The 27,087-nt window shown below is 39.4% G+C and overlaps 1 protein-coding gene and 1 long non-coding RNA gene across 2 annotated transcripts; both read left to right on the forward strand.

Annotated features, from left to right (window-relative positions):
* The first annotated feature begins 2 nt into the window (after window positions 1-2).
* On the forward strand, window positions 3-24,417 carry LOC135085206 (zinc finger protein 184-like). Its single transcript, XM_063979960.1, has 13 exons — window positions 3-451; window positions 1,410-1,535; window positions 9,381-9,570; window positions 12,160-12,326; window positions 13,695-13,886; window positions 14,231-14,319; window positions 15,912-16,034; window positions 17,315-17,422; window positions 18,180-18,276; window positions 19,452-19,570; window positions 22,092-22,200; window positions 23,662-23,760; window positions 24,385-24,417. The coding sequence occupies exons 1-13, from the start codon at window positions 305-307 to the stop codon at window positions 24,415-24,417; spliced, it is 1,599 nt and encodes a 532-aa protein (XP_063836030.1). The 5' UTR covers window positions 3-304.
* Window positions 24,418-24,963: 546 nt separating this feature from the next.
* On the forward strand, window positions 24,964-26,498 carry LOC135085411 (uncharacterized). The gene is made up of 2 exons (XR_010260106.1): window positions 24,964-25,080; window positions 25,822-26,498. It is a non-coding gene; the product is annotated as an uncharacterized LOC135085411 (long non-coding RNA).
* The last annotated feature ends 589 nt before the right edge of the window (window positions 26,499-27,087 follow it).

Below are 27,087 nucleotides of genomic sequence, written 5' to 3' on the forward strand. Positions count from 1 at the left end.
TTCAAAATGGCCGCGGTTTGTTTTGGGTTTTGTTGTTCATGTTGTAGTATTTTGGCGTAAAAACAGAAAAAGCATTTAAAAACAGGTTTGAATTGGATGTGTTTCGTCTCCTGCAGCATTTATTGATAATTCAATACCAACAAAGTTAAATGAAAAGAAGTTTTAAGTTGTGGTTCAAGTGAAAGTTTGTAAATTACTGCCGCATTCCAATCCGCATTCATGTTCTGCAAAAATAACAAAGTTTATCACTTAATTACTGAACAAATGATTCTGTAACGCAACAAAGTGAAATCATAGTTTGACCATGGATGTATCTGACGAAAAGAAAGACGACCTAGCCTCTAAATTACTGTGCAATGGGTGCCTGTGCATGGGGCGGTCTTTACACAAAATTACTGAGGAGAAACTGGTCAGGTTCTACAGGGATGCCTTGCGGGAGATTCCATCTGAGGTATTCATTTACTTTTACTTACAACCTGCATTCATTATTTTGTAAATAAGTAAAAAAAACCTGTTCAAAACTTATATCAGAAAGTTTTTAATTCTTCAATCACCAGCGTCGCTTCAGGAGGCCTGAAGCGGCTAACTTTCTGGGGGGATCTGGGGTGGTTGGAGTAGGTAGGAATATAAGCCACAAATCGCGCACAATAGCCCAATCATGAGGCTAAGTGTGGTACTCGATTGCCCCAGCAAAACTATGTTAGTAACTAGAAAGTAAGAAAGCAGTCTAAATAAGACAGTAAAAGACTTAGTAGGCCTTACAAAGTTTTCAGGAAACTGCTCCTTTCAATAAGCCAATTGGGTAATAATTGAGGGAGCCCTATGTTCAGCAGTTAATGTTCTGAGGCTGTAATGATGATGATGAACTCAGAACAATACTGTTATCCCACCAACTGGTCATTATGGAAATCATTGGGGGAGGGCTATGTTCAGCTGTGGACATCCTATGGCTGAATTTTTTTTTCTCTTATATCCGTGGTCCCAGCGGCAATCTGTAGGGAACTACAATAATCCACTCCTGTGTCCGTTTGCACTGTTCTTTGTCATGGGTAGGGTGGAGTCCAGTGACTCAGTTGCCCTCAGTGGTCATGGTGTCTCAACTGTCCTGGAATCTACTAAGGAGACCCCTGACACTAGCTCTTTGCAGTCTGCTGAATAGGAAGCCTTCAATGGTCATGAGTTGTTGTACTGAAGAGTTTGGATGATTTGAAAGTCTATCCTTGTAGCGGAGTGTGTGGCTCTTTATTTCCTCTCTGACTGTGGGCAATGGCAAGTCCTGATAGATGAGCTTGGCTATGGCTGAAATGATGATGTTAACATTTTTATTTGAATGGCAATATCACTTACTGCATTCAGACAGCAGAATAGTGATCTATAAGTAATTTAAAACCTTTATTATTATGTTACAGATGGGTTGTGAGCAAACAGAATTCCCGAATGTGTGCTGGGAGTGCAAGGCGTCCTTAAAGAAAGCTGCTACATTCAAAGAGCAGGTTCAAGACTGCCAGAGGATCCTCCAGGCTTACACTAATGAGGTTTGCAATGAAATAAAATAATTAATACTTCATACTCAATGATTTATAGTTTTTTTTTTGGATTAAGGGAACTGCATAAAAATAATTATAACTTTATTTGTCATGTCCTTAAGGCTTGGAAGAACATGAAGGAAGCATAGGTCATAGATAAATAAAAAATAATTTGTGTTACGTAGATACACCACAGGCAAGCAGATATTTTGTTTATTGTACACAGGCAAGCAGTTCAGTCTACTGATAGTGATAAATGCCTGCATCTAGTTCCATATTAGCATTATTTGTAATTTACAAGTGTTTTAATGTAAAAAGTGTATCAAAATTTCTATCTGCCCCTAACTAAGGTATGCCCTAGATGCCTGATCAATATCTCTCTACAAAATGGATGATTGATTATATTATTATTACTATTAGCTATGATTTAAATTCAATTTTGTGTGTAATGGAACTATCACGTTACATCCTCCAGCAGTAATCAGCCATCATATACCGATCCCATCTGCCTTGGTACCTCTCTCCCAATGGTTTTTAGGTCTTGATAGCATCGCTCTCCCTATTCTTAGCTATAGCATGCTATAGTGACCCAAGATTCTCTGGGAATTGGTCAAGATGACTGTGGAGGTAGTGCTCTTTGATGCAAATTATGACATCCTGAGTTTTTAAGGCATGTCTCACAATTTCAGAGTAGCTACTGGACTAGTGATTTCCTAAAAAAAAATTTGTAATTTCAATTAACAAAATCTATGCAAATCGGTCCAAATAGTCCATCCAACTTAAGAAATCAGTATCTTTTATTAATTTTGTTATTTATGAACCATTAAAAATATCATAATTAAAAAAAAATATGCTCAAACTAGGATTTTTTTTTTGTTCTTTCCTCACTTTCTCCACTCTGAACTTCATGTTACGGCATCTTTGACCATTGTAACATTGCCTTAAGTGTTCACAGCAGATTATACAAACAATTTTGGGTATCCACGGCTTGAATACAACCACAATTTCCGACTTAAAGTAAGAAAAATAAGCACTTTTAATCAAATATTGGCTGAATTTTTGAACTTTTTAACTGTGTACACACCACAAATTGTAACAAAAATACATTTTGATTTAGTGTCCGACCGAATATGGATTTTCAGCCGAAAACGAAAACGAAAACGAAGCTTCGGCTGCAGTCCCATTTTCGGCCGAAAACGAAAACGAAAATGACCTTCAACTGTCAAATTTTTATCTGTTTCCGATGAAATATCCATAATTTTCGATGCTTTTACTTTCAAATTGTTTAAGTAGTCGCAAACAATAATATGAGAAATGCAAAAACTTCGAAAACCGTAAATATTTTGACCAAAAACATATTGACGTTTGATAGTTGACAGACGGATTTGGGATTTAAGGATTAATTAAAGAAAACCGACATTAGACTAAAAATTTAAGATATTTATGTATTTTAATGGAATATTATTTCCAGTCTATACTGGAATATTGTTTTTTCAGTTTATTTAAGCAAGTGAAGAAGAAATAAAGGGTGACCAGAGAGAATATTTCAACTTCAAAAATGAATACAAATAAAACTAATGATTTTTTATTACTTATTACTAATGTAGGTACTAATCGGCGTTTAAATGACGCCTGTTTCGCTTGAGGCACTCTTACAGCCGGACCCTTACATTCGCAACTACGCGAGAGCAAAGCGCGCTGGTGATTTCCCTGCAACTTCACGGCGGATATTTTCTTACAGAACCTGAATTATTTGAGGGTTGTTGCAGTAAACTTTTGACTTGAGATATCCCCACAAGAAAAAGTCGCATGGTGTGAGAATTGGTGATCGAGGCGGCTAGGGTATGATGTGCCTGTAGTTGCTGATCATTTTTTTTTTAAAAACCTCAGTGTCTCTATCGAAGTCCTATCCGTGTGTGGTGAGACACCTTCTTGCTGAAATAGAGTTCTGCAGTTGTAGCCGAGAAGTAGTTGCAGTTGTGATAGTAGACATTCATCGATCATTCGACAATACATTGTACTTGGGCCACCCGTTCGGCGTCGCTGCTGATTTTCATGAGTCTGGATGAATCCTGTGGACGACTGTTTTTTCTTGCCTGAACTTTTGCACTCACGATGAGGTAAGTTTGGCCATCACTTAATCGCTGAATATTGAAATAAGTACGCAAAGCGCGACGCGCTCGAACCGTGCTTCGTCGCATTTCAAATATTGCTCAACTGCGAACGCTCTGTGGGCTCCCGACCAGTGACTCATGGCGTATTTCAATTTGGCTTTGTATTCAATTTTGAACTTTAAAAATTTCCGCTGGACACCCTTTACAACGTAATCTTACTTCACAACTTCAAAACAGTGTGACAATACCGCGTCCGTTCAAGTCTGATTGGAACCATGAGTGCACCCCATTCACTCTGAAGATATCCAAACGTTATACGTCATCATCTTATTCACGTATTTCTGATATTCGGTTTGGCCGAAGCTTCGGCTGGTTTTTGGCCGAAAACGAAGATATGGCCGAATGTCCATTTTTTGGCCGAAAATGGCCGAAAACGAAAACGAATATTCGGTCGGTCACTATTTTGATTATTGAGACAACTTCTTGGCAATGTAGACATGATATTAAAATAAATGCATTTATAAAAATGTACTGATTACACTACAAACTGTGCAACCAAAGTACCGATTAAGGCTAAATTATAAAACTGAGGGTAGATCCAAAACTACACGTAGGAAAAAAGAAAGAAAAATATTTTTATTATTACTAATACACACCTAATAATATTGAAATTTTACCTTAAAATAAAATTTGTATTATGTTTCCTCAGACGTCCGAAGTCCATTATGTGAGAGAGTACATCGTATTTCCTTGCGTTGTCGCTAGATGTCGCTACTTTACCGTCACGTGACCACGCCGCTAGCGCCCCCAATAGCCAAATCTGGAACTAACTCAGAAACCAGAGAGCGAGCCACCAGTTTGTGTCATTGTTCGGCTCATAAAACAATAATGAGGATATGGTCTAGCACCAGGAAGGCATTATTTGGACTTCGGACGTCTGAGGAAACATAATAAAAATTTTATTTTAAGGTAAAATTTCAATATTATGTGTTCCGTTTGACGTCCGAAGTCCATTATGTGAGATCTGTTTGTTATCTTCTGGTGGCTTGCGAAATAAAAGACAACAATGTGATATTAGTAATCGTATATGTAGGAAAATGTAATGAAAGTAAACATAACAACCAATTTGCTGGCAAAAATTAACTGACCATCATTTCAGCAACATAAAGGTAAAATAAAAGTAAAGGTAGTTAATTGCGATTGATAAATAAAAATAAATACAATTTCAATTTTCTATTATTTAGAGGGTGTAAAGAATTGAGAAAGCGACTTTTCTGAAGTCACATCATTACTTCGGCCACTTTTTTCTACATCTCTGTTATAAAACTTTCTAAAAGTGTTTTCATGCCGCCAATTAGCTTTTTCTAAAATTTCATTAATAGGATATTTTTCTAAAAAATTTAGTGATGACACCGCTGACCTACAGCTACCAGGGGAAGCCTCTATTCCTGCCTCAAAAAGAGTTCGTTTTACCCAGCCACCTATGATTACCGCGGAGGCTGGCTTAACAGGTTCTCTAGTTGTGATAAATAAATTTGTTAATGAACCCCTTCTATTTTTTGAGATATCTATCAACGACCTTATCCAAAATAGAGCATTTGTATTTCTATCTGGCGAAGCATACAAAGTCCAACTTGATTGTTGATAGGATGCCGAATCTGTCTTTGAACCAAATACGGGATGCATGGTAATGGAATCTCCATTGTCTATTAAGTGATTTGTATCACAATGTAAAAGTGTCAAATCATGTACTCTACGACCCGAAGCTAACAAAAGAATTGTGGCAGTACGTCTAGAAACATCAAAAATGCTAAGTAAATTTGGATTGTTATTTTTTAAAAACTGAATGACTAATCTTGCATCCCATATTGGCAATTTAGGAGGAATTGGTCGGGCCAAAGAAATTGCTTTAAGAATATGTTTAACTAAGTTGTTAGAAGATATTTTAATGTCAGAGAGTGTTTCACAAATAGATGCTATTACCGATTTGTGCACAAGAATGAAACGATATGCTAAACGATCTGTTAGAAACAGTTTCGCTAAGTACCTTGCTACGTTATCAGGGGAAGGGTTTTTAAAATCTAAGCTATTTTGAAGACACCACTGCGACCATCTATTCCATATTGGGGTGTATGTTTTTAGCGTCGAAGATCTCCAACACGTCGAAAGAAGCTGCTTCTCCTCCGCTGTCCAACTTCCTGTTAAGGCGTCCCAGCCGAAACGAGCCAAGCTTCCAGCTGTAGGTTGTGAACTTGAGCTGGTGGCCGTCCCGTCTGAGTGTCTATCAGTGTCGACGACAGGTTCTGAATCTTCACAGGGCGTGCTAGGGCCCGGTTTTTCAAATCTGGGCGCCAAAAGGGCTTCGTCCACTTGGGTGCAATTATGATGAACTTGCCTGTTGCCGAGTTGAGGTGATGGAGTACTCGAGGCAGCAGGGATGGTGGAGGGAACACCCACGCTAGGTGGTAATTCCAGCACCTGCTGAACGCGTCGTGAAAGCAAGCGTTCGAGTCTGACAAGTCTAGCGTAGCATAGTTCGATACGACATGAGCTTCGCTGGAAGCGAAGAGGTCTATTTCGGGGGTTCCCCAGCGGTTGAAGACCTTTACTGTCGCTTGGTGTAGTAGATACCATTCTGAGCCGGCGCGATTGCGCAAGAGGTGATCGGCTTCTGTATTGTACCGGCCTGGCAGATGGTGAGGGACCAGTACTATGCTGAGGCTGTCCGTCAACGCTAACAGCTGTCTGGTCATTTCGAGTAGCTTCGCTGATCTCGTCCCGCCCTCGTTCTTTATGTACGACACCACGGTGCGATTGTCGCTCTGCAAGATTACTGTAGAGTGTTGAAGAACCTCTGTCTTTGACGAGATAGCGGCTATCACTGCGTACATTTCCTTTAGATTGCAATGCCATCTTTGTTGACGACGATCCCACGTGCCTTGAAGTGTATCGTTGTTTACCGTGGCGCCCCATAGTATGTCTGATGCGTCCGTGACTAGGTAATTTGTTGGAAAAACCGGTTGGTGAATCGGGGTCTTCTGACTTATGTTGTCGAGCCACCATTCCAACTCTGACTTTACTTCGTTTGTGATGGGACTGGGTCGCCGCGGGCTTTTTCGAAGTACATGGCTGTGTCGCTGCAGCGTTCGGCAATGCAACCTTCCTCGGAGAGTGGTGAAGGTTGCGAAATTGAGGTACCCTAAAAGGCGTTGCGCCTGTTTGAGGGACCAACTGCCGGCTGCCAAGCGGGTCAATATACATTGGCGAATCTTCCTCACCTTGTCCAGGGGTAGACACTTGGTGTTGAGTTGTGTGTCCCAAAGTATCCCCAGAAACTCTAACGATTTTGTTGGCGCAAGAATCGACTTTTCCCAATTGATATTCCAACCCAGGCTGGAGAGGTATGTCAACGCTACCTGAACATGAGCTTCTAACATTTCTCTGTTCTGATGCACAATCATGAAATCGTCCAAATATACTATCAGGCGGAGACCTTGGCTGCGCAGTAGTTCGGCCACCCAATTTGTGACAGAGGCGAACATTCTTGGTGCTGCAGCTAGTCCGAAGGGAAGGCAAGTCATCTGGAGTAACCGACCCTCGTAACTGATGCGTAGGAAGCATCGATGCTGCTCCGCAATTGGCAAGTGGTAGTAAGCTTGGCTGATGTCCAGTTTTATCATCCAATCGTTGGTTTGTAAGAACTTGGGCATTAGGTAGTGATGAAATAAATGAAAAGTTTTGGGATTCATGAACTGATTCAATGCTTTTAAATTGAAAATGACCCGATTTTTGCCGTTGTTCTTTGTTATGATAAAAAGTGGGGAAATGAAAGACGGAGTTAAGGGAGCGGGCTCTAGAACCCCGTTCTGAATCAATTCTTTGATCTCTGATGACATCATCACTGATGTTGGGGTTTGATATTTTTGCATTATTTCCGGTGTTGGGAATACTAATGGTGGCATTTGATCGAAAGGAATGCGCGCTGACGAAATCAAATTGAGAATGGTTTTTGGAGGATCTAATTTGGCCCAGGCTGCTCGATATAGCCTGAGACAACCGCCCGAAAACCGTCTCGAGTCATTTGTTTCTATACCTGCTACCTTGATCTTTGCGCCCCCCCTTTTTCTTTTTGTCTCGTTGATCATAGTGACGCTTTTCCGATTTACCCTGTTGTTTATTTTTTGACTGCTGTGTATTTCGAAAGGAGTTCTCACGAGACGTTGAGGCAACGGGGGACTTCGAGCGCAATGGAGATTTAAAACGAGAAGCTGGCTTTGCCCTAGGCATGCTTTCCTTGACCAACTTTTCAGTACCGCCTATTTTTTGTAAATAACCGGCCAAATCTAGAGGGTTAAACATGTATTCCGCAGAAGGTGGTCTTTTCGATATCTTCACGCGTAAACTTTTCTTTCAAACACTTAAGAAGTGCCTTACGACGAAATTCTAAAACTTCTGCGCGTTTCCCGCATACCATTTGCAGAATATCATGTGAAACCGCTTTATAATCAGAATCGTTACCAAAAAGTTCTCTTAACTTATCGTGAATTGCAGATAATTTAGCACTCGGTTGCGAAGACCACTCAATAAGTTTCCGTAACGCCGTATTCAGCGATTCGTTTTGTGTCAATAGGGCATTCGATAAAGCCGCAAAACTACGTTCCATTTGAAACCATCTAATCGGAGCGAAAGGATCTTCCAAACGTCTCAACTCCTCATTTATTTTTAATTCGCAAAAACCCGGAAACGCTACGTATTTTTTCTGCACATCCGTATAACGCACCGCATTCCACTCCGTAGAATTGAATCTCTGCATACTAACAAGCTTAGAAACTCGATCGGGATCAGCTTTAGGAATCGAGGGCTCTTTAACGGAAACGTCAAGCTCCGCGATGTCGCCCACCGGAGCGGGGGTACACAAAAAGGGGGCCTCGAGCACATCGCGTGATTCCGTTCGCGGCACGGTCGACGTCACAGAGGCCGAAACACCGGGATGCATGGCAGCCTGATTCGCGTAAAATATATTGTTAACATGACTCACCAGCTGCTGGGACAGTATCTCAAACCTCCGGTCCAAGTCCCGCGTGGAGTCGCGCGAGCTGCTGCTGGCGCGGCGCCGGCGCCGCTTGGGGCGCGGCTCGTCGTCCTCGGAGCTGGAGTCGGCCGAGGAGCTGGAGCTGGGCGCGCCGGAGCGGGGCGGGCGCCGGCCCGCACTCGAGTCGCCGTCGCCGTCCGCCGACCGCAAATGTTCCCGTCCGCCGAAAGTGTCCGTCGTAGGCATGGTCGAATGATTTTCACTCATTTCACTTCACGCAACGGTATTTTGCAAAAAAATATTAAACTTTCTACTTTTATCTCGAAAGTTAGAAAAATTATGAAAATAAAAAATTTTTGTAGGTAGAAATGAACGTTATGATTGAAAAATCTAACGACAACCGTTCGGTTCGAAAAACGACGCAACAATGACACAAACTGGTGGCTCGCTCTCTGGTTTCTGAGTTAGTTCCAGATTTGGCTATTGGGGGCGCTAGCGGCGTGGTCACGTGACGGTAAAGTAGCGACATCTAGCGACAACGCAAGGAAATACGATGTACTCTCTCACATAATGGACTTCGGACGTCAAACGGAACACATAATAAACTATCAACAGAATCTCGGCACCATTTTCATTTTGATTTTTTGTTGACCAGTGTTATAATTAGAAGTACTAAATGACATTGCTTTTTGTCTGTCATCTTTACAGAGTCTCCGAGAATGCCTTGTAAGTGACATCGTCAGATCGTCACGGCTTCATCTACACCACAACACTCCCATATCGATCGAGCCAGTGACCCAGATGATAGAAATACCATCCAGTCCGCAGCGAGACAGGCTAGACACAGAAGAATGCGTTTTCTTCAAAACCGAACTGAAAGTAGAATACTCAGGAGCAGGTTAGTTAACTAATTTAAACTTTCGAGTATCATAACATTTAACCGCCTCTGTGGTCTGGTAAGACCACCTGCTTCAGAAGCAGAGGTCCCGGGTTCGATTCCCAGTGGGGGCAGATTTTTCTGTTCGGTTTGGTTGGTGGTAGGGCTTGTTCTAAGTCCGCCTGGCTAGCTACCACCATCTTACCTAAGTCTGTCGCCATAACAACAATGTTAACAGCATTGTTGTGTTCTGGCAGTAAGAGATAAGATAGCCAACTCGATCGAGCTGCGCACTTTGCTGAATGCGACTAAGATTCAACTAAATGTTAAATGCTCAATGAAACTTGAAAACCTATGTATGTTGTAACACAATTATTACAAATAAATATATTCTATTCTCACTTGCCCCGTCCGTACCAGAGCGATGTGACGTCACGCCAGCCAGGTGCGCAATTAACTCGACCGGGTTGTAGGCGGCCATTAATAATGCACTTGACATTCGAGATTTTGCAATCTGTCAGATTCCTGAAGGATTAAATAAATAAGATTCAGAGCTTGAGATGATGATTTTATCTCTAAATATTACCAAGAGCAGTGAAACAAAAAGACGTAGTAGCAAATTATTGCTTTTTATTACATATTTTTGCTGGAAAACATGACGTAAACTTATTGTATTTATGTAATTAGTTAATAGCGTATTTTTGGTACCTTTAAAGCTTTTGATAGTGTTAATCTACTGTTTTTTTTTTTACTAAATGTGCTCTTCTAATTTTTCACATGATTTTGTATTTTAACCATCAATAATATCTCACAGGCTGAACACAATACATTTCTATTAACTTAAATTAGTACTCTAGTGCACATTTAACCACGGGTGTACCTCAAGGGTCAATTTTAGGTCCTCTTTTTTATAACATCAATGAATTTGTTTAAACCAAAACAGAAAGACACGGGTCTTAACGCGACCTTTTTAAATGAGTTACATTATTTACTCACGGCTTGACGGTTTCTATTTTATTTGAAATGGAACACGAAATAAATAAATAACCTTGGACATTTTATACTACGCTTCTAGTCCCAAACTAAGCAAAGCTTTACTATGGGTACTAGACAACGGATATAAACATACTTACTTTTTTTTTTAAATACATACATGAGTATTTCTCAAAAAAAATGTACGTAACGAAACGGTAGTAACGAAATAGTAAGACCATAAGGCTTGTTATACATTGGCGAAATATTGTGAATGCTCTAAATTTATTCAATTCGAAATATTTGTAAGTATGCACCCAAATACGGGGTAATATTAAGGGGTTAGAAATAAAATAAGGGAGTAATCATTCATACTATTTTAATAAAATTACTTTTGTTCCATCATGTTTATCCATTTTGAGTCGTTCTCTGTAAGCTTTTTGCCTTTTGGCATTGGTTTTTGGCGGCATTCCTAAAAAAACAAAAGAAGTAATCACATAAAAACGTAATCTAAATGATTTGATTATTTTTTGCTGGTGGCACTTCTGTAAAGCAGATAGTATCCAATCCTTTTGTTATTGACGCTCTATATTTTTTGAAATAAATTAAGCAGTGAATATTACTATGCTTAGTCAGGTAATAACAGTATACACTCAGCATTATGTTGTACTTTTTCGTAACGTAACAAAATTCGTAAAAAACGTAACGAAATATTAGACAAAATGAGATCAGAAACAAGTATTTTTTTGATAAAATTTGTTACAGCAAATATAAAAGCTTACTAAATGTTCGTACCACACGTATTACAAAAAATGGTTAAATGAAGACTTACCGTTCTATATAAAATCGCTGATTTTACTGCCTGTTACGAAAAAGTAATCCCACAAAACACACACGTTTTCACTAATTTTCGCGATAGATGTAATGGCGGAGACGTCAGGCCAACAGCCATTCAGAGTGCAGCTATTGTTGTCCGTGTAAAATAAATACGGAATTGTTCAGAAACCATGGGAAAGTAGAAATAAATCGTAACTAAAGAGTAAATAACGAAATAGTAAATGAGAGCGACTCATTTTGTTTTTTTGCTTTAAATTGCCAATTCATTATGACACCCCATAGAAAATCAATTTGATACAGAAACTGCGATTACTGTAGAACGATAATACAAAGAAATTTACAATAATTTAGTTACGTATCGCATTTTATGAAACAAAAACACATGAAAAAGCTAGGGTGGCAAACAGGTTTTTGTATGAAAGGTAAAAAAGGACTATTTTTAAAATATCTAAATATTTGGTAATAAGTAGGATTATAGCTATAATTCTTCGTTATCTTAAAGATTAATATTCATCCTTCAAAATTGTGTGTGTGTTTTTTTTGTGTGATGATTTATAAATATAAAACTTTTGAACTGTTTCAAAGCACACTTTTTTTTTTCAAAATGTACATTTTTTTTGAGAAATACTCACATATTAAACGTAGTAACACTCAGACCCATCACAGAAATTAAAATTTATCATTTCAATTTCTGCCCAGCCGGGAATCGAACCCGGGACCTCTCGGCATAGTAGTCCGTTCCGAACCACTACACCAAACGGCTGAAAGTAGTTTAAAGTGAATTTGTTTATTTCTTTTCAGAATTAGATGACGAACCAATGCCCATAGATGACGGGCCGTCAGACATTGATGACGCAGAAGTGAAACAGAAGAGTTACGCCAAGAAGAAAAAGAAAAAGAAAAATAAACTGGAAAGCAAAGTGAAGAGGACAGAGAAAGTTGTGAAACGGTTACAACATGGACCAAAGGTGATTATATCAATAGGGATGTTTCCTGGGTAAATAATTAACTTTAAAAAAAAATAAAACCGACTTCAAATGCGTGAACAGAAAAAAAAACTAATAAAAATATTGCGTATAAAAAAGTTCATCCCCAATTTTCCACCCTTGGGGGTGAAATATTTTCTTCAAATTCGCATGAAACCACCCTTTTGATAATACCTATTCAACAAAAAAATTATCGTTCAAATTGATTTATAATCGGCGGAGATATTGCGTATAAAAAAGTTCATCCCCAATTTTCCACCCTTGGGGGTTGTTTTTTCTATTATTAAATTTAAATGGGACCACCCTTGAGGTATTACCTATACGCCGAAAAAAGATTTGTTCAAATCGGTTCATAATTGGCGGAGTTATCGCGTAACAAACATAGAAAAAAAAAAACATACGGGTCGAATTGAGAACCTCCTCCTTTTTTTTTGAAGTCGGTTGAAAAGCAAGAGTTTTATTTAATTAGTCCGTCAGTTAGCTTATCAAAAACTACTCGACACGTATTTTTCACTTTTTAAAACTAATGAAAATGTAAAGAGATAAAGCGTGCCAAAGTTCTAAAGAAAAGGCTTGTGACGTTAGTGAGTGCGTAAAAGTGCAGCACTTTGTGACGTCGCGCGGAACTTCAACGCACTATAACTTTGTAATTATTTGTTTGATTGACAATTCAAAATATACGTGTCCAATGTTTTTTTATATCAAAATTGACGGACTTAAAAAATGTTTTTAGGAAACTAGCCTATTATTTTAACCAAAATTCAGTGATAGAACAGTATGCACCGTATTTTTTTTAGCTTATTAACCTGTCTTACCGTAAGTTAAATAATTTACTTACTTACCGGAAGGCGCAGCGTAGGATGTGCACCCATAAGGTGGACCGACGACCTCATAAAGGTAGCAGGAAGGCGCTGGATGCAGGCCAACCGGTCATTGTCGAAGTCATTGAGGGAGGCCTATGTTCAGCAGTGGACGTCCTATGGCTGAAATGATGATGATGACGATGACACGCACTACAATAATGCCGCTCGGATGCAAACGAATGCAAACTCCCCGCACCCCGCGCTTCCCTCGACCAAAAAGTTGTGGGGCGCGTCTTCGTGGATGCAACGATCTAAAGCCCGGTCTGTGAGCACGTAGAATTTTGTCCAATGACCCCAAGCTACCCATCCTTATCGCTCGCGCGTAATTATGTTGCTGTCGCGCTCGCACACTCACTGCGGGCGCCCGTCGCACAGTCGCGACAGCAATATAATTACGCGCGAGCGATAAGGATGGGTAGCTTGGGGTCATTGGACAAAATTCTACGTGCTCACAGACCAGAACATAACAATAATGTTAAACTTTCAGACCAAAAAGAAACCTCAACGCGACCAGAAGATTCTCACAATAGAGCTGACCTACGAAGAATTGCTTCTAGAAAGGGAGAAGGAAGAACAAAAACAGAGCTACCTATCCGCCGAGTTTAAGTGTGAGACATGCATCATGGGCTTCAACTATAGCAAGTCTTACAAAGCCCACAACGCGTCTAAACATGCTCCGGTGAGTATAACAATGACCAGAGGGCTGAGTGTAAGTTTTTTTCAAACGTGCTCACTAGTGAGCGCGTCAAAAAGTGACATTAAATGTATGACGGATTGTACAGCGCCCCTAGCGGGAAAGCATCAAAACCTAAATTTTTATACAATTTTTAAACGCGCTCACTAGTGAAACTCACACTCAGCCCACTGTAGCCTTATTCACGTAACAAAACTTCAACGACAACAAAATACTGAGTTCTATCGAAATGACCCTTGTGAATACGGATTTAGAACTGTTCTTCAATGGGACGACGTACAAAACTTCAATGACATCAAATCGCTGAGTTTTGTTGTTATTTGTTCCAGGAATTAGGCAACTACATCTGCCCGATATGCAAGACTATAATATCCTCCGTCGACTCATTCACAGCGCACTACAAGAGGCATTTGAGAAGGTATAGTACCTCTGTATAGATCGTTTCATCCACGAAGACGCGCCCCACCACTCTTCCGCGAACGTTTGAGTGTTATCGGTACACGCTAATGCTCCATGAGTGCACACGCACACTACAGTAATGCCTTACGGATTGCTCGGACCACACTCCCCGCACCCTGCGGAAAAGTGACCAGTGTTACATTTCATAAGTAAGTACTACAATTCGACGCATATTTTGCTTGAATTTGGCTTTCAAAAATTAAATACGGGAATGATACCAGTAACAAGAAAATTTATTTCCCAATTGTTCGCCGTACAAATACACTTCCTTTTTTATGAAATCGAGACTTAAGTCGATTTATCTTATTGTTATTAGGTAGGTACTTTGAATTTAATAAATAAGTAAGTACATGACGCGTTTTGTTTTTGTTAATTATAAAATAATTAAAAACGTATTAAAAATTTCCCTACTTTCGGGAAAATCGCCTTCACTGTCTACACTCCCCAACAAAATTGACACTAATGACATAAGATTTTTGCCTCACTCTTGACGAAGCGTTTGTATGAAGACTATCCATCTAGGTTTTATTAATCTAAGAGGAGAAGGTAGACTAATGCCCATTTTCACCATCAATCCCTAATTTTTAAGTAACACATAACAAGAATTTTGTTCACATAGGCAGGCCTGTTCATCTCCACGAGTTTGCATCGAAAACAAACACGCGCGATTACACCTCCTGCGATATCTAATCCACAAGACAATCACGAGCGAGTATTGACGCACGCACGTGTATTGTTCACCAATACAGTAAAGACAATAAACCATGTATGTAAAAACGGTGGTGTAATTAACACTGTGCAGTATCATAACTGCCTGAATAATAATAGAAACACAAAATATAATTCATGCTTATTCATGTATTTCCTCCGCCATTTTCCGCAGTTTGGCACCTCACTTCACACATCATTTTACCGAAGTCAGCCCTATAGCTTCGGCGCAGTACCGATCACTGATATTTCTCAACAAAATAGTGCTCGACTCTTGAGACAAGCTAAATTACACCATATTGTTAACGACATAGAGCATACATTTTTTTAAATACCTTCGCGAAGAAAACTTTCTGTACATAGCTCGTTCGTTTCAGCCAAATGACGTCCACTGCTGGACAAAGGCCTCATATATATTATATAGTACTTATATATTATTATTCTGTGGCATAGGGTTCACTTAAAAATTAGGGGTTGATGGTGAAAATGGGCATATGCCTCAGTTTCCACCAAGTCGGAGCGGAGCAGAGAAAAGCGTTGAATAACCAATCAGATTTCATTATATCTACTTCACGATTCGACCCGATACTTCTCCGCTCCGCTTTGGTGGAAATTGGGACTAATAGATGACAATCTAGAAAAAAGAAATGACCTTAGTAGGGCTGAGTTACACTTTAACCTTAACTACAACGGTAACCGGTGTTAATTCTATGAAGTTGACAGATTTTTGTTAAAGTTAAAGTAAGATAGTGCCAACCCAGCCCAAAAGTATGACCGTTTCAAAGATATGATTATTTTTCCATATGAATCATGTCTAATGAACTACCTTCAACTTCTCTACAGATACGAATGCAGTATATGCAATAAGCGCACGATGGATTTGAAAGTAATGCAGCAGCATTACTACACGACACACGAAATCTCGCTCAAGGAATACAAGTGTGACCTCTGCGGGAAGATCTCTAAGTAAGTATCTTTTTATTATTAGATTACTATACTATACTACTATTACTACTGTACTACTTTTTTTTTTTTTTCAAAATTGGTGGCATTTTCTGGGTATTTTATGTATTATACTAGCTTTCCGCCCGCGGCTTCGCCCGCGTGGAATTTTGTCTGTCACAGAAAAACTTTATCGCGCGCGTCCCTGTTTCAAAAACCGGGATAAAAACTATCCTATGTTCTTTCCCGGGACTCAAACTATCTCTATGCCAAATTTCATCAAAATCGGTTGCGAGGTTTAAGCGGGAAAGCGTAACAGACAGACAGACAGACAGACAGACAGACAGAGTTACTTTCGCATTTATAATATTAGTTGGGATAGTTGGGATTGTTATCGCTTGTTATTTAGCATTATTACTGTTTTTATTTTATAAGGATATACCTCTTAGTTTAAAAGATATTACGTTTTCTTTACAATAAGTAATCGAAAGAAAAAAAATACATTTTTTTTTCAATAATCTCAGATATTGTTTGACCTTCTTTCTGTTGATAAAAATAGGTCTATAGTCTGGTCTGCGAGCACGTAGAATTTTGTCCAATGACCCCAAGCTACCCATCCTTATCGCTCGCACACTCACTGCGGGCGCCCGTCGCACAGTCGCGACAGCAACATAATTACGCGCGAGCGATAAGGATGGGTAGCTTGGGGTCATTCATTGGACAAAATTCTACACTCAACATCAAATAAACCGCACATTCCGCGACGCGAACTTTAAATTTTCTTCTGACACAATAATGGTACCCCCACAATATTGGTGTTATTTGAAAGCCCAATAAATATCCTTAAAGAAAAATAAATTTCATTTCTAAATAAATGATTAACATATAATACCATAAATGTGACTTGAAAATAGACCTCACTTTGGGCTCACCTCTGGGATCAATTAGACCAATTTTTATGGTTATAAAACCAAATAAAGATCTCACGTGTCCTCTTTAACAGATGGATAGCGATTAATCCCAACTTAACAGTTTTATAAAAAATGGCTATAGCGTAACTACCTATTGTTTGAAGAAGTGACTCTGGATCCTTGTAAAGACACATTTTTGGGGTAAAAACCTTTCCTTTAATGAAATGAAGTATATAACTAGGCTTTCAAATTGGTGGGAAGTGGGGATGCATACGTTTAATAAGTGCTTGTCGCGGGAGGTGCGATTTATTTGATGCCGAGTGTACGTGCTCACAGACCGGGCTTTAGCTAGTTTCACCTATTTTCATATGCCACACTGTATTGTTGTTCCAGCTCAATAGACGCGCACCGGTATCATAAGGACACGCACAAGGCCCGGGTTCAGTGCCCGGAGTGTGACAAGACATTCACGCACAGGGCCGGCCTGCTCAACCATCGGTTGTGAGTACAAATAAAACCACACTAATATTAAAGAGACCCCTACTCTTCCCGCGGGTGTCGTAAGAGGCGACTTAGGGACTACACATCAAACAGAGAATGGGCAGCAGCGCTCTCTGAAAAACATCAATCTTTTAAACTGCGATCTCCAACCCGCCTGCCAAGCGTGGAGATTATGGCAAAACCCTCCACTATAGTGGAGGAGGCTCATAGTCCAGCAGTGGACTGTAAAGGGCTGTTGATGATGATGAATATTAAAGAGAAAAGATTCGATTGTTTGTTTGTGTTGCATAGGCTACGAAACTACTGGACCGATTTGAAAAATTCTTTCACCCATAAAATAAATAGTCTTTCAAAGAAGTTAGTAAAAAAAACTTCGAAATTTCAAAATTATTTAAATAAATTAGGTATTTCCTCCGCCGTTTTCCACCAGAGATGCACCAATAAAATCGCTTCATTTACCTCGCCTCTTCGTTCTTTACAAACACATCCCTCACTACGCAGCCTCGCACATTTCTGGTGGAAAAACGCAGCCTTATAGGTGAATAGGCACTTAGAGGGCAGATATGTACCATCCTAGACTGCATCTCACTTAACACCAGGTGCGGTTGCGGTCAAATACCTGTCTTGTCATGCATATAAAAAACGGGATACGTACAGAAATTAATATTGTGATTGACAACTTTTTATTGGCGGTACGAAGTTCGCTTGGAAAGCTCGTATTCAAATAAATGACTAAATACTGGATTTTTGATTCCAGATCAGTGCACGAGCTGAGCAATAAGTTCCCTTGTAATCTGTGCGACAAAGTCTTCCGATGGAAGAACAGTCTCAAGCGACATCTGGAGAAACACCAGGTGAGATATGATATCTATAATCCTATTCGACGATAAACTACACTGGTCATCACAAAAATCGACCCTCCCGCGTCAAGCACTTTCAAACGTATGCATTCCCACTTCCCACAAATGTTGGCACCATTTGAAAGCCTAATTCTAAAGTTCATTTCATTAAAGGAAAGGTTTTTACCCCAAAAATGTGTCTTTAGAAGGATCCATAGTCACTTCTTCAAAAAATAGGTAGTTACGCTTGAGCCAACTTTTATGGTTTTAATACTGTTAAGTTGGGATTAATCGCTATCCATCTGTTAAAGAGGACACGTGAGATCATTATTTGGTTTTATAACTATAAAAATTGGTCTAATTGATCCCAGAGGTGAGCCCAAAGTGAGGTCTTTTTTCAAGTCACATTTATTGTATATGTTAATCGTTTATTAAGAAATTAAATGTGTTTTCTTTATATTATGTTTATGGATATTTATTGGGCTTTCAAATAACACCAATATTGTTAGGGCACCATGATTGTGTCAGTAGAAACGAGGTTTCCTGTAAAACGTAGGTGGGCCGATTTTTGTGATGACCAGTATATACAATTATTAGTCTCCTTTTTTGGGTAGTTGGGTAAAAAATAGTAATCAAATGCTCCGTTTAAGGGCTATATTTCACCGGGACGCCATGGCGGCGCAACCAGTCGCCGCTACCAACAAAATGTATACAGCTCTATAGAGAGTTACTCACCTGGTGTCCGTTTGGTTGCGCAAAGCTGTTTACTATTTTATGTATACATTTTGTTGGTAGCGGCGACTGGTTGCGCCGCCATGGTGTCCCGGTGAAATATAGCCCTTAGAGTTTATTGTTTAGCTATTAGACTAAAACCTACGTCATTTTATAAAAGCTGAAAGTTTGTCAGCGTATGCTCCCAATATAGGATAGAATGTTGGTGAATCATGAAGTTTGGGTCATCGTGGCTTTGGCAGCTATCCTAAAAAAACTGTCTGGCAAGGAGTTGGAACTGTCAAAACTGTCTGGCTGATGAGGAAACTACTTCTAATTATTGCCCTAATATTTTATATAATCAGCTTTAATGATATTACGTAAGCCTAACTTTTACGGTGGCTTTTTCTGTATATTCAATAGACAATTCTACTTACGTTATACCGTTTCACTGTAGACATATTACCTCTCTTGTCCAGGATAAAGTGCAGACCGACGTAGCTCGTTGTACCACCTGTGGCATCGGTTTCTCATCGCTGAGCTCGTATCAGCGCCATCTCAAGAACAGTCTCAAGCACGTCACGCATGACCAACTCAAGTAAGTGGACACTGACAGTGGGCGGGTCTGAAAAAGAACCGCCCATTTTTCAAACGCCTTTTTAATATTCCTTCGAAATAGACAACCACGAGCTTTCAAACGAAATCGATTTTAGGATGTCACTGGATGTCATTTGTGTGTGTCCAGTGCCGTAACTAGCCTTTTATGCGCCCGGTGCGAGAAATATAAAAAAATGTAACCTTTTTGAATAAAAAGTAACCTTCTACGGGGGGTGGTGCGGAGCGATTGTGTAAGGTTGTTCATGGATGGAAAATGAATACAATTGATCATCAATCATTTTCGAAATTTTGACCATTCCATGAAGACCGAAAAGTGACCGGTCGTATAAAAACGTTTCATGGATTTGCGTTTCACTATCGAAAAACATTGGCTAAAACTCATTTTTTATAACAAATAATAAATCAAATTCATGTTTAAATGCAGTTTATGACATAATTTTTAAATTGTCACTATTAATATTTTTTACTGAATAACCTGTAAAAGTTAATTCTACAATTTCTGAAAAATCACCTAAAAGTAACCTTTTCATTAGTGTAACCTAAAAGTAACCAATGCAGTTCAAAAGTAACCTAAAAGGTTACAAAAGTAACCTTCTGGCAACACTGCGGCTATCTGAATGCGTGATTCTCGATGTATCGGGGAATCCCCGAACATTGGGTGGGACGGCGCGGCAGAATGGAACGTTTGTGAATCGTTTAGTTTTGTAAGTCATCCTTTTCACTCTTGTCGAACGATGAATTTTCTATCTCTCGCACGCTAGTGCGTCAGTAACGCCGCACGTAGTTAATGAATAAAATCAAAGATAAAGGGAGGACCAATGAGTGTGGCTGACAGCAATGACAGCGTAACGTGAACTATATGTACATCTCCTCAGCTAGATTGACAGATTTGCTTAGAACTTCTAAGTTAGAAGTGGCGCCCTCCAAATGAATAGGTATAGACAGAAATTGTCTCATAGTTACGGTATAGGTACTTTTGTTTGTGTATGTAATATTGCGAGCAAGACAAGGTGGATTTATACAGGGTGGAATTTTGTAATGCCACCTGGAGGGAAAGTACTCTTAATACTGTAGGTAGAAAATTTTACTGAAAGAAAACATTCCTTTATTTTTGAAAAGAAAGAGAACTGCATTCAAAGATTTTTGAAAATTTTTCGAAAATTCACTACCATACCATACAATTTTCTGTAGGTACCTACATAATTCAAATATTTTAAGATTTCATGGTTTTCCTTTCATTTGATTTATCATGTTTGTTAGAGAGATTTCGTCCTTATACTTAACCCTAACGATGGATGCAATAAAAATACAGGGTGTAATTTTTAACAGATTTTGGTTAGTTCAATTCCTGGGTGTGGCAAGCAAATTTTTGGAAATCTTTGAATGCAGTTCTATTTCTTTTCAAAAATAAAGGAATGTTTTCTTTGAGATTTTTTTTCTATTTACAATATTAAGAGTACTTTCCTTCCAGGTGGCATTACAAAATTCCACCCTGTATTTGTCTGATGTGTCGTGACTTGACGCGTCAGAACTGTATCGGTTCCATACATAAGCCATCACAACACAACACGTTACGCACTAGTGTGAACGTTACCATCCTACTAATATTATAAACGCGAAAGTTTGTATGGATGATGGATGGATGTTTGTTACTCTTTCACGCAAAAACTACTGAATGGATTTTAATGAAACTTTACAATAATATAGCTTATACATCAGAATAACACATAGGCTACAATTTATAAACATATTGTTCGAAATACTAATCCTGCGCAGACGAAGTCGCGGGCACCAGCTAGTACTAAATGTATGAAACCGATACCGTTCTGACGCGTCGTCACGTCACGACACATCAGACAAATATAAAACCACCTTTACAAGTGTTGTTGTTTCAAGATCGCTTGAAAAATGCCATATAGATAGTACAGAGGGCGCGTCTACACCATATTCGCAATAAAACAAAATGTACCTACTAACTACCATGCATGAAACAAAACTAGATACTGGTCTGGTCATTTCTGCGCCCCTCCAGGGTCTGCGCCCTGTGCCTGGGCACCGCTGGCACCGCCCTAGTTACGGCACTGTGTGTGTCAGGATTATTTCACTGTTTGGTATGATAAAACAATCACTGAACCAGTCACCACGTTTCTGAAGCACTATTTCTCATAAACATTACGATTTCACTCATGTAAAATCTATAAAAAATCTCGAGAGTGCAAATTTTCAACGTGCTAATGAATACTAACGAACTGTCAAATAGTTGCAAAAAACCGTTCTGTTTAACGTGACGGCGTGCGCCAGAAGGACCCTCCTTGTCCCTCCTCATGTTTTTTTTAGTAAGTGCTGATTTTTTCAATCGCCGGTTAACTTTTAACTGAAGAATAAGTTTGGCACATTGACAGTTTCAGTATGGGAAATATGTCAAAATGACAATTTTATTCTTTAGTTAAAAGTTATGCGACGATTGAAAAATCAGCCCTAAACAAAATGTCTTTCGACAGATTCATCTGTGACCACTGCAGCCGCCGATTCGCCGACAAGACGAAATTGAGGGATCACATCGAAGAGAAACACCTGCACAAAACGTATTCCTGCCACATCTGCCTTAAGGTAAGGCTTTGCCTGCTAAAATGATAAAGAATACAGGCCTAAAGCCTGGTCCGTGAGCACGTAGAATTTTGTCCAATGACCCCAAGTTACCCATCCTTATCGCTCGCGCGTAATTATGTTGCTGTCGCGCTCGCACACTCACTGCGGGCGCCCGTCGCACAGTCGCGACAGCAATATAATTACGCGCGAGCGATAAGGATGGGTAGCTTGGGGTCATTGGACAAAATTGTATGTGCTCACGGACCAGGCTTTAGTGCATAACTGAGTTAGTGCCTGAGGTATAGGAGCGGCACGGGAGGTTGTTTTTGTGACGTCAAACGTCAAGGAGACTTGGGATATGCTTCAGTGGGTCTAGTCAAAATGCCATCGCAAACCAATAGGAAGTTTTCACTAATGTCAGTCGCCGCGTCACCAGTAATTCGATTCGATCGGAAAATGGCAGCCAAAATGCACATTGAACCACCAACGACGCAGCGATATAAAAGTTCATTCAAAATCGAATAAAAGTTAAAAAATGTCTATGACTTTGCGATTGTTTTTACTTTTTCTGTCAAATTCCATACAAAAAACACCGGTTAACGCTATGACGTTAACCGGTGTTTTTTGTATGGAATATTATACGGTCAAAGTTAGGTGGTGCAACTCACCCACGTACCCACTTGGTTTTCGATATAATCGAAGCTTATCACCGGGGTTTAAGTAATCGCAATGAAAATGGCGGGTGTTGCGATTCGATTCGATTTTGATCGAGTCTTAAATGCATGTTGGCTAAGCCTTTGTATGGGAAATTTCAATCCAGTCTTTCGATTATCGATAGGTAGGGCTTTGCGATTCGATTTTTTGCCGTTTGGCTAAGCCTTTTTTGTTATCGACCTCTTTTGCGATTTGTTTATTTGTTTGCGACTGGTTTGCGATTTTAAAGTGCGTTTTGACTAGACCCACAGATTTGTATGCTCTGTTACGTCATAATAATATGTCAATGACACCCCTCCCGTGCCGCTTCCATACCTCAGGCACTGATTGACTTAAGCGCTATACCTTATAAAACTCACCTATGTTCTTCCGATTAATTTCGTTGCGGGTCCAATGACAGTTTAACTTTCCCCCGGGACAAACTTGCCCTTCACTGGTTGGGTTATTGGCGGTCAAGCTGTAGATCCTGGCTACACAGGAGTTGCAGCGGTGGGAACGAGAGGTGGGAATAGTCCCGTATCCATATAAATATCTATCTATCTATCTATCTATATAAATAAAAATGAATTGATGTTCGTTAGTCTGATTAAAACTCGAGAACGGCTGGGCCGATTGAGCTGATTTTGGTTTTAAAATGTTTGTCGTAGTCCAGGGTAGGTCTAAACGGTGAGCAAATACGCGCGCGATATTGTTTTTCTGTGACAGACAAAATTCCACGCGAGCGAAGCCGCGGGCGGAAAGCTAGTAAAACATATTTTTTATTCGCAGCAATCGAAAAACCGCGTGAGTCTGGACCAACACATCCGCAACGTGCACAAAGGTCGTCCCAATAACAAAGTCTGCCATCACTGCGGAAAGGCTTTCCCGGTAAGTACCCATAAAGTGGTAAAAGATTGTTCGCAGGGATCCCGTTTTACCCCGTTAGGGGTCGAGTTTCATAAAATCCTACGTTATAACATCACCTGCATGCCAAATGGCAATGCCAGATTTTGTATGGAAGGTGGCGTCTTTTTTTTTTCGCGCGGCCATCGACCAAACTTTGTTTTTTGATTACAAAATAGTGTAATAAACCAAACTTACTATGGCATGTATACCTCTAAACTCAGTCTGAACTGAGTTACGAGCATTAGAAGTTTGATGATTTTACATACTAGATTTGCTTTTTATTTTTTTAAATATTGCGCTATTTCTTTATTGCGCTGATTCTGCTCCATACTGATGTCTGGAGCCTTTAATGGATGGTATTGTTTGTTTACACATACAATGTCACTATTTTGTTGCAATTTCTTACAAAACTTGCGCGCAAAAAGCAAATCTAGTATGTAAATCATCAAACTTCTAATGCTCGTAACTCAGTTCAGACTGAGTTTAGAGGTATACTGCATGTCATAGTAAGTTTGGTTTCTTACACTATTTTGTAATCAAAAAACAAGGTTTGGTCGATGGCCGCGAGAAAAAACAAAGACGCCATATCCGGCATTGTCTTTTCAGCCCGATCCGTCCAGTGGTTTGGCTGTGCGTTGATAGATCACTATGTCAGTCAGTCAGTCACCTTCGAGTTATACATATACAGGGTGTTAGGTAAATGGGTATATGAGCCGACACTAGCTCATGTTAACATGGGCATATAAATGGTATGGTGAAGTCAGAAATTTGATATCATCATTTTATTTTTTTTAATTTTCATACAAAATAAATTTTATAAAATCCGATTTATATGAAAATTAAAATAATTAAAATTAAGATATCAATTTTATGACTTCACCATACCATTTATATGCCCATGTTAACATGGGTTAGTGTCGGCTCATATACCCATTTACCTAACACCCTGTATTATATCGATAAAATAAAAAGCTTGAATTAATTTAGTGTTTATTTCACTAAGCTAAGTCAGGTACTTTTGAAGATATTCTAAACTAAACGATCCTTTTTCTTTGCGGTCCAGTTCACATATCCCTCGCACACATCAACTTGTCATACATATAAACATTGTTGACAGTTTTTTATGCAATAAAACCTGGCTTTAGTCGCGTTTATTATTATTTATTTATTATTGTTATATTTCAGACTAAAATGCAACTCGACTCGCACATACGAACGCATACGGGCGAACGACCGTTCATCTGCGAGTATTGCCCGACCACCTTCTCACAGCAGTCCAACCTCTACAAGCATAACCGACAGGTAAGAATCGAGGTATACAAGGTGGAATGTTGTAATGCCACCTGGATTGAAAGTACTCTTACGCCCGTATTCAAACCTTACTAAAGCCTGGTCCGTGAGCACGTAGAATCCCGTCCAATGACCCCAAGCTGCCCATCCTTGTCGCTCGCACGTAATTATGTTGCTGTCGCGCCCGCACACTCACTGCGGGCGCGCGTCGCACAGTCGCGACAGCAATATAATAAACGCGCGAGTGATAAGGATGGGTAGCTTGGGGTCATTGGACGGGATTCTACGTGCTCACGGACCAGGCTTTATAAAGTCTCACAGTGCGCGTGGACGCACAGGGTGACACACGAACCAACCACAGAGCTTATGATGCTTTTATTTAACGATCGATGCAATAAAAATACAGGGTGTAATAACAAATTTTAGTTGGTTCGATTTCCAGGTGTGGCAATCTAATTTTTGGAACTCTTTGAATGCAGTTTATATTTCTTTTCAAAAATATAGGAATGTTTTATTTGAGTAGAATTTTCTACATACAGTATTAAGAGCACTTTCCCTCCAGGTGTCATTACAAAATTCCACCCTTTATAGTGAGCACTTACGTTCTAAAAGGAACCCCCATGCAAAATTTGTGACTCCTAGCACTTGTAGTTACTGAGATTTCGTGATAAGTGAGTCAGTAAGTCACAGACCTTTCGCTAGTATAGATGAAACGATGATGATTTCTCAAAACATCTCAATTTTTTGTTACAGGTGCATTTAAACATAAAATCGAAGAGATACCCAATCTGCAAGAAGCGGAAAGAGGAGAAGCCTCCAGAAGTGATATTGGAGCCGCCTAATATGGACGCGTATCGACCGGTCGCCATCTTGCAATACTCGCCCAGCGCTTTGTGTACTACTATCCAGTATTAATTATGATTATGGTATACAGGGTGTCCCAAAAAGTAGTGTCAAGCCGAAGCCCAGAGGTAGAGCATCACTAGGGCTATCCAAATCACCCCCATGTATGTTCCGCGATTGTTGATAGTTTTCGAGTTATGATTGTTTTAAATGGCAATGCCAGATTTTGTATGGAAAGTGGCGTCTTTTTTTTTTCGCGCGGCCATCGACCAAACTTTGTTTTTTGATTACAAAATAGTGTAATAAACCAAACTTACTATGGCATGTATACCTCTAAACTCAGTCTGAACTGAGTTACGAGCATTAGAAGTTTGATGATTTTCATACTAGATTTGCTTTTTGTGCGCAAGTTTTGTAAGAAATTGCAACAAAATATTGCGCTATTTTTTATTGCGCTGATTCTGCTCCATACTGATGTCTGGAGCCTTTAATGGATGATATTGTTTGTTTACACATACAATCTCACTATTTTGTTGCAATTTCTTACAAAACTTTGCGCGCAAAAAGCAAATCTAGTATGAAAATCATCAAGCTTCTAATGCTCGTAACTCAGTTCAGACTGAGTTTAGAGGTATACATGTCATAGTAAGTTTGGTTTATTACACTATTTTGTAATCAAAAAACAAAGTTTGGTCGATGGCCGCGCGAAAAAAAAAAGACGCCAATTTCCGGCATTGTCTTTTCAGTGCTTAGGCACTTTTTTGGTGATTGTGGCGCGAATAGTCAAGTTACGTGCCTGATTTTTTTATTATTATTAGATGAATACTAGGCCTAGCTGATTCAAAAGTATTTTCATCCATAGCACGAATGTAAACTAAAAACGTTAAAAAACCATGCAAGTTGCTTCTTTGGTGGGTTGATAATAATATTATTCTAAAGCCTATTATGGGTTATTAGTGGGTAAAATACTGCCACCCTACTTCAAAACTTATCCATTTATTGATAAGGGAAAAAACTACTCCGATAGAAGATTATTTTTGCAACAGGGCAATGTATGTACAGAGTATGTCCCTGAAATCCTATTTATTTTAACCGCATGTAAAATATATTCTCGCATTTATAGTAAAGTATGGATTACAATTTTATTATTATTTTACCATTTACAACATTTTTCCA

The sequence above is a fragment of the Ostrinia nubilalis genome, chromosome 28 (assembly GCF_963855985.1).
Source record: "Ostrinia nubilalis chromosome 28, ilOstNubi1.1, whole genome shotgun sequence".
In the NCBI taxonomy this organism is placed as follows: Eukaryota; Metazoa; Arthropoda; class Insecta; order Lepidoptera; family Crambidae; genus Ostrinia; species Ostrinia nubilalis.

Coding starts and splice junctions, on each gene's coding strand:
- LOC135085206 (XM_063979960.1), top strand. CDS start 305: ATGGATGTATCTGACGAAAAGAAAGACGACCTAGCCTCTAAATTACTG. Junction 452..1,409: donor TGCGGGAGATTCCATCTGAG/GTATTCATTTAC, acceptor ATTATGTTACAG/ATGGGTTGTGAGCAAACAGA. Junction 18,277..19,451: donor GACATCTGGAGAAACACCAG/GTGAGATATGAT, acceptor TCTCTTGTCCAG/GATAAAGTGCAGACCGACGT.